Raw genomic sequence first — 8,917 nt, forward strand, 5'->3', positions numbered from 1 at the left:
AACGATGTTCAGGATTTTCCAGAGTTGAGTTGTTCTGGGTTGGCAGGAACTCGAAAGGAACAACACTGCTATTCAAGAAATGTGTTAACTCAAGCCCGCGGAGAGTGGCTAGAACTTGTTGTTTCCATACAAGGAAATTATCATCGTTGAGTTTGAAGGAGATGGGAGTATTAAAATAGTGAACGGTGGTGGAGGGGGTGGCCATAGGTGACACAGAAATGGAGTGGTCAGAGGTAGAAGAAAAAGAAAAAGGAGATGAGGTCATGACGTGACAGAGAAAAAAGTTGTAGCTTTGGATACCATGTTGGAATATAAGAAACAGAGAGAGAAAGTATATTTCATTATGTTTGAAGTAAGCCCTGCTCACTTATGTTTATATACAGACGTGAACACCTAAACACAGACTAAAGGATATTAACAGAATAACAGAATAGTGACTAGATTATACACTGACTAATAATTAAGTCTTATATATATATATATATATATATATTATTTATTATATATTGTATATTATATTGTAATAAATTAATTATATAAAAAGAAACCATTCAATACTTATTTTTTTTTTATCAGCAAAGAATGAAATTAAATTAAGAGGGATACAAAAGGGGTATCCCAACCCTTTTACATAAACCAAATCACATTAAGAATCTCCAAGAAAAAAGAGATGAACAAACACCCCAGAAGCAATAGGTAGATAATGTTTGCTGCATAAGCTAGACATCCTATTCCAGCTAGCATCGTGCTCGTATTGAAATGCTAGTAATTGTTTTTTTATAATGTACATGGAAATTTCTTTCATAATTACCCTTTTTGTTTTCTTACAATAACTTAATATCTTTATTATTTTTTGTACTTGCACTAAGTATAAATGAGATAGAGTGTCTTTTGAGATAGAGTGTCCTTTGAATTCGTCTTCACCTCATCTTTCTGGTCCTTCTGTTCACTCCTCTTCTTTTGGTCCTTCTTGTATACTGAACTCCTCTCGGTCTCTTGTCGTGTGGTGTGGTACCTGCAGGAACACTCCGAAGATTAAGTTAGTGTTTTTTCTTTCTCGGATCATTCAAGTCTAAAAAACTAAATGAAACATCTTATCTATTTATACTATTTACTCAGGACCTATTGGGTTTGTCACATCACTTTAATCTTTTTGCTTATCTCACATTAACTAATTTTTATACTCAATTAATTTTATTAACGTATTTATGCGTGTCTTCGTTTAATCTTGACACTTAGACATCTTTCCATGTCATATTTCCACTAACATTTTTGTTTGTTCTTAATTTATTTTGGTCAGCCTTTCGACCTACTGAGCAGTTCACTTTTAAAGTGGAGTTTTATAAACTTTATATTATAAATTTAAAATATTATTAAAGGTGAAATAAATAATTCGTGTGCAAAGATAAATTCCCTTTATATATATTACCAATAAAAACACATATCACAACCTATTTTTTTATTATGAAAGCAAAAGAAAATAAAAATTATTAAAATAAAAAAAAATATTAAATTATAAAAAAACATTTATAAAAATAAACAACTTTCATAATTTGATTGTAGGTAGTTTTTTTTATTATGTAAGTGGCTTTTTATAAAATAATTGGAAGAATTTTATTATAAATAATTGATTCTAATTACAAATTTTGTATATATACAAATTTTAAAATTTATTTATTCTCATAAATATAAATTTCTCATTACAAATTAGTCATGTGAATGTTGACCATAAGATATCTTGCTTTGGGAAAAAATAAAAATGAAGGAGTGTGTTAGAATGAATTATTGGGTAGCTCTTTCTTACTTATGTTCTTATCTCCTATTTTTTGTTTTTTGGAACTATTTGCATAGAAAATGCTTAAAATAAAATTTCTTTCTTTTACAAATATTTCAAAATAAAACCCAACTTGAAAACAAAATGATAATTTTACAATTAAAAAAAATGAAAGTACAAGTAAATCTCACAAACATCTCTCTTTCCACATCTTGTATATTCACCAAATTTCAGATTTATAGTCTTTATTATTAACAATGGTATCAACATTTTGTTTTTCTTATTCATTTTTTTTTACTAATATGATAGACAAAACTTATAATTACAAATAATTTTTTCTTGTTCTCTAATTGTATTGAAATTTGAGAAGTTTCTATAAAAATGATATGCAAAATAATTAATTTTGATATATGTTTTTATTTGCATCTAAGTTTTATCCTAATAAATTATTATTATTAGAGTAATATAAGATTATCATTTACTTTAACTTTTGCAAAGGTTTTCCAGCAATATTATATTATATTTATCATGGTTATTTTCTTTCAATATCTACATGTCGAACAGATAAAACTTCAAACTCGCATATCCTAATGTGAATATTATTCTTTTCAAATACTTTGAATTTCACTTTCACAGCTAAACCATATGAATTTAAGACATCATTTTCATTCCCTTAACGTTCCAAATTCAATTGTTAGTGATTTGATATGCAGATTATTCAATAAGGAACACCTTTTCAAGTGAAAAAAAAAATAGTGTAGAGGTAGGAAAGAAAAATATATTAGTAAAATTGATTTTTTTTTCTTACTTTTTTTAAGACTAATATTCCAAACTACATACATATAAACATCACACAAAAATAATCAAATTATACTAATATACTATATATAAATAAAATATTTTATCAGTCCAACTACTACATTTAAATTTTATGTTGTAACAAATATTTATATCAAATTTGAACAAAACTAAGCAACAATTAAAAAACATTCAAATAGCCATGTTTTAGTATATTTTAAAACTTTGATTTAATTATAAGAATATCAAATACTTTAATATTAATATAAAGTTTTACAAGTGTGTATATATATTCATAATTGAAAATTAATTCAATGAAGAGTAAGTTATGAATAAGGAGTTGATAGAACATTCCGTTCTCCAAAGTTATATATTCTGTATTCTTGTCTGTAAGAATTACAACGAAGGCTAATGACAATGTGAGGATCAGTTAAGATTTATTCTCAGCTAGTAATTGAGTTCCAACTTCTTGGGACAAACTATTCCTTAAAGCAATAAAACCTAGAATCAATTAAACATAATTAAAGTTCATACAATTTCTTAATAATAAAGATAATATTTAAAGATCAATAGAAACAATTAAAGTTCAGAGTACTTAATTTTGAAAAATTAATTAGAATGAGTTAAAAATTGAACTATTTCTGTAGTGTTTTCTCATTCTAGACAAAATGGACTTTTAAAACACAAATAATACTTCTCTCAGAAACTTAACCTATTAAAAATAATAAACTACAAACTTGTTCATGATTTCTTCTGCTTTGAGAAAGAAAGGGAAAAAATGTATATTTCATCATAAAAACAAAAAGTAAAATACAGATTGCCAGCATCTGAGCAGGCCTTTCCCAGCCAAAATTTTCCTGATTTTGTGTTTTTAAGTTAACTTCCTCCCTTTGGTCGTTGCAAGTTGCCACAAAAATTCCACTTAAAAAATATTATCACCTAAAATCCCAAATGAAATGGAACTACATATTCAGCACAACATGGTAGTGCCACAGTAATTAGCAGGAGGTTTCATGTGTAAACCTTGTGCAGTCCAATGTTAAGATCGGATGATATGGAAACGACAAGAGGAATGGACTGAAGCCACATGGCTCTGAAGACTCGTTTCTGATGTGCTCTTATAGTTTGGGAAGGCTTGTGAGCAGTATACCTTATATCAAATATGTGAATCACAGGATCTGCAGAACCAGATGTTATATATAGTCCATCAGGAGACCAAGACTGATTTATCAGAGCTGATTGAGAATCACTGCTTTCTTGCTTCCATCCAAAAGCATGAAGTTCTGTATTCCTCAATCTAATATCAAACAACCGAAGCTGCCTCTCATGGGTCCTAATACAAATAAAAAATAGTTAATGCAAAGAACAGCAATAAATGAAAACAATTTGGTTTAAAATAGAGTATTATTATGTTTCCATCTTGACAGGCATATTCTTGTAATGAATTCAAAGTACAAATATCAATCAAAATTCAACCGTAAGTGGATTTATCATTCCCCAGATAAAAAGTCTGAGAGATGCACCTACTAAATTATGGGTCAATTCTTCTTAATCTTTTATCCTTATTCACAAAGCAGAAGGCAGGCCTATGCGTTACTGCAAAAAAGACTCCATGCTAATATTTCAAGCATATTTAATGAATAGAACCAATTACACAAGCCAAGGATGAGCTTCTTCACTAACCACAAAAACCTTCCTCACCATTATCTAACAATATATCTGTCTTTAATAAAAGATCTAAAGATGTAAAAAGGCACAATATCATAGAATGGTGGTTGAAAACCACATTCTCTGGTGTGGGAGTTTCAGGTTTAGGGAACCAAACCTCAATCCTTCTTGATCTTATTTCTATAAAGTGTGAATTCACAACATAATCAATGAATGAGAATAGTTTTATTGAACTTTAGCAAACAAAGTAATAATGTAAGCAAATTGATCGGGGGTTCAGACTTTCAGACCATATCCTTATATCACTGTTTTCAAAAGAACATAATTTTCCCTAAAACAAAACATTCAGTACTCAAGACAAAAAAAATTGAAATTTTAGGTATGTTATGAACTCTGCATACAGATAAAACTTGAGGTGGAAACTAAATAAAACAGTCAACATATCGGACTTCAAAAAAGCAGCAATTTACCCTGTTTGAACCATGAATAAATTGAAGTCGCATGGATTGGGCAGGACACTCATGCATTTGCTATCAACCTGATGCTTGAAATCTGCTCTTCCTGCACGAACATCATACCCAAATAATCTCCTATCTGCACCAACAGATAACACCATCTGCTTGTGCTGCATACCAGCAACTCCCATGACAGCAGATGAGTGAAGATTTCTATGCAATGCCTTTGGTTTCCACTTCTCACCCTCCTGCTCACTCCAAAGTACAACAGCATGGTCACTTCCACCAGTTACAAAACATGTGTTCTCCCATGGCATAAAAACAATGCCATTGATAATTCCCTTTACATGAGGCTTGTCCTCTAAGAACTTTACACGTTCTCCCTGCCAGTTACATAAGTTTGGCATGTATAAATAGCAATAACAAAAAATACCCAAACACATTTTTACTTTTATGCCAGGATATTTGTGTTAAAAACCTTACCCCTTGTTGTCCTTTATTCAGATTTGTAATTGATACTTGAGAGTCACCACCATCAGCACTATATACTGCAAATAGGCTGTTTCCTTCTGGGTGCCAAACTAAATCTTCTGGCCATCTCCTATGCTTTTGGGATGAACAATCAGTGGTGCTAAGACGAGAGGCTCCTGCTCTACAAAGTTAAAGATGGGGAGAAACATAGCTTAAATTACATAACATGGTTATGTCATTACAAAATTTTGAAGTTAAATAACAGAAACTGAGGCAGAGCCTGCCAATGGTAGAAGAAAGAATCATCAAATGGTCAAGTTTATAGTTAAATGGGAAGAAAGACAAGAGATAACAGAAGAGAATGATGAAATTTAAGAAATATTTTGAATTGAAAGTCATAAGTTTCCCACTACAAACTTCATACAGTAATAGACAGCAGAAATGGAACGAGACATCATAGGGATCATAGATTGATTAGGTTTAAAAAACAGATAAGTACTAGGAAAACTCCACTTTTTAAATATATGTATGGTTTAAGTCTATATAATCAACATCATCACATCACAAAATAAAAGAATAAAAACTCTCGAAAGTACCACTAGAAAGATAAATAAGGGCATACCCCTTAGCCTGAATTTGCCAGAAGTTGACCAGTCCATCCAGAGCACTGCATTAATTCCCAATAGGTAGCATGTGTCAGGCTCAAAGGAATATATCAATGTTGTATCACCAGGAACATATCTTTCATAAGAGAGAAATTCAAGCTGAAGTCAACAAAAACTGACTCAAGTTACACAGTCAGTTCTTGTCTTGAACCACTAAAGATCATGTCAGAAAAAGTACAGCCTTTAACAGTGTTTTAAATCTTGCTGGTTCCAAAACTGCTATAGTGGGCTAGCCACTACAACAACTTTGGAAGATAAAGCTAGTGGAAGGTAGAGAGTTTGAAGCACTCGACAGCTCTCTATTTATAACCATTCAGAATGACTTGTATTTAAGAACAACAAATAGAAACCCTCAGATAATGATAAGCTATACATAAATCTGCCTCTCCAGTTATCCTAAACATTAACACCCTAGATAGTAATAGAAACAGTTTCCAACAGCAGTAAATACAGAACTGGTGAATTGGAACACCATTTCAAAACACTTCCCTCAAGATAACATTCACATTTTAGCTTGTTAGACAAAAAAACAATGCATTATAATAAAAATAAATAAAAACATAAAACTGATATCCATGAAAACAATGGTTGGGACTGGAAAACTGAAAAAGATTATTCAGTACCATAATGCATGACATGCAGAACCATAAATTTTATTATAAGAGAAAACCAGAAGAGCAGGATTGAACCCACTTTGATGCCATATGGTAGATAAAGATAGAAACCTTGGTGAACTACAACTGCGCCCCTACAGCGAACTATTTATACCTATAATCATTAATAAATGTAGGAGTGTCCATCGACCAATCCAATCTAATGGAGATGCCCCATTGTTTTTTAACATAAATTTCAAGACCACAGGGACACGAAGTTGAATCTCAGAAATTAGAAGACCATTAGAATCTCTCATCCTCACTTGTAGAGTATATGTTTACACATTTTAGGTTGACCCACTTCCTAACATTAAAATTCTAGTTAGTGATCCACCATATTGCAATTTAAAAATTTAGGGTACCAGTTGATAACATTGACCCCATACCGGCTGTAACCAAAAACTGAGAAAAGAAAAGAAATACTGAAACGTGAAACATATTGCTAGAAGGAAGTCTTTTTTTTAAAATAAATGGAATGATTTGATTACCTGGTCACGAAAAGCTGATCATTCACAGGGCACAAAGCAATACTCCGCAATTTCCTCTTGTGTTGACTTGAGATGTGGTTGCTTGTTTGACACTGTACTAAGATTGGTGAAGAACTCTTGCGTATTAAAGGAATCAATTCCTTGTGTTCTTTTTGTTCTGGAAAGCAGAAAAATCTCATGAAGCCTAATTGCGAGCAAAAGCAATCTTGAAATGAAAAGGACAACAATAAGCCAACAACTGACAATAAACCCAGACAAAAACACGCGACCATAAATACGCTGAAGGATTAGCCAAATGTACACGCTATCCTATAAATGAATAACTTACCAAATTTCCTTTTTGTCCCTTTGTCCTTGATTTCAGTTTTTTGCTGCTCAGAAGAAAGTCTATGATTATGGGACTTGTCAGATTTTCCCCTAGAGCTATCACCTGTGATTGGAGAATTATGGATTCCAGGAGTTGCTTCAGAACTGGAACTTACTGAAGCTTTTGAAGAAGGCTTTGGCAACAATACAGGTTGTGAAACTTTTGGATTAACTGAAGGGATAAGAAGTTCTGGTTTAGATTGATGTCGATTTTTTATAGAACCTTCATTTCTATCAATGGGACTGTTTGATCTGCGCTCTGTCTTCACAGTTTTAATTCCATCATCTAAGGTATTTCGGGATGACAATGCATTAGTCTGACCTCGAAGGCGAGACAATTTGGATACAGAGTCTTGCAACCTTTTCTCCGCTTCATCAAGCTGCACATGTTTCAGAAACATAAAATCAATTAGCTGATAGTTACCCATGCGAAAATTTTAAGAAATGTTTGGTACAGGTTATATATTTAACAAATACAGCAAAAACAAAGACATAAAAGTTTCTCACAGCAACACCAACAACTAGGAACAAGACACCAGATATGAATAATGAAATTCACCAAGGTTCATAACTAGGGTTTTGCTGCAGATTACACTGAAAATAGAACCAAAATACAATCTCTAAAACAAATTGGAAAAACATACTCAATGCAATCAAATTGAGAAACATTAATAAGCAACAAAGATTGCACACACAACTCAACTTCTCCCAAAGCAAAAAGTTATTTTCTTTGGTGATAAATGTGAATGAAAATTTGGAAATTAATTCACTACAGGACTACAATACTAGCATTGGGCACAAAGGTTTAAAATTGCAGTCACAGAAGGAAGAAAAGTAGTAAAAGTGGAAGGAATGAATAGGGCGCAGACGCTGTTTTGTGGTGAGAAGAGTTGGTATAATAAACCTAAAGATTGAAGGAGAAGTAAGAGTATGAGCAGGGAGTGGCGAAACGACAAAAGAGAAAGGCAAAACGACAGGGAAGGGAAATCAGAGGGTTAAGGGGAAACCTGGGTTTTGTAATAAGCGATGCGGTGACGAAGGTTTTTGACTTCGTGAGTTCGGTGTTCGATCAAAGCGACCAATGCCTCTTCCTGTTCCTCTCTGCTCGTGCTGCCTCCGTTCTCGCCGTTTGATTCCATTCCGACATCACCTCTTACTTTCGGATACGTTAATCATCCGAGAAAACTACTACAACCGATTGTGTTGTGTTTGGTGTGTTCTCTCTCTCCGCTCCCTATTCCACACGGTTACTTTCATTCATTGTTATTCACACTATAGGAACATTTATGTTCATATTATATATATACTAGAATAACACATACACTACATTTTAATTACATCAAAAAAATATATAATTTTATAAATAATTAATTAAAAATAAATTAAAAAAAGTGTATAACCATTTTATAAAGTAAGTTGTTCAACTAAAAAATATTACAAATAAAATTATTAAATAATAATATAAATAATTATTAAAATTAAAAATATCATTATAGATAATGATAAAAAAAATATAGATAATTTTATTATAGATAGTTTTTTATTTATTTCGTAAGTAATTTTTCTATTCTAGATAATT

The 8,917-nt window shown here is 31.7% G+C and overlaps 1 protein-coding gene across 1 annotated transcript; it reads right to left on the minus strand.

The window, feature by feature from the left end:
* Positions 1-3,266: 3,266 nt before the first annotated feature.
* LOC137823135 (uncharacterized) lies at positions 3,267-8,614 on the minus strand. Its single transcript, XM_068628277.1, has 7 exons — positions 8,346-8,614; positions 7,301-7,718; positions 6,973-7,129; positions 5,789-5,833; positions 5,179-5,347; positions 4,711-5,078; positions 3,267-3,905 (listed from the first exon to the last, which is right to left on the minus strand). The coding sequence occupies exons 1-7, from the start codon at positions 8,475-8,477 to the stop codon at positions 3,584-3,586; spliced, it is 1,611 nt and encodes a 536-aa protein (XP_068484378.1). The 5' UTR covers positions 8,478-8,614; the 3' UTR covers positions 3,267-3,583.
* Between the last annotated feature and the right edge of the window lie 303 nt (positions 8,615-8,917).

This window comes from Phaseolus vulgaris, chromosome 9 (genome assembly GCF_000499845.2).
Source record: "Phaseolus vulgaris cultivar G19833 chromosome 9, P. vulgaris v2.0, whole genome shotgun sequence".
Taxonomy (NCBI): Eukaryota; Viridiplantae; Streptophyta; class Magnoliopsida; order Fabales; family Fabaceae; genus Phaseolus; species Phaseolus vulgaris.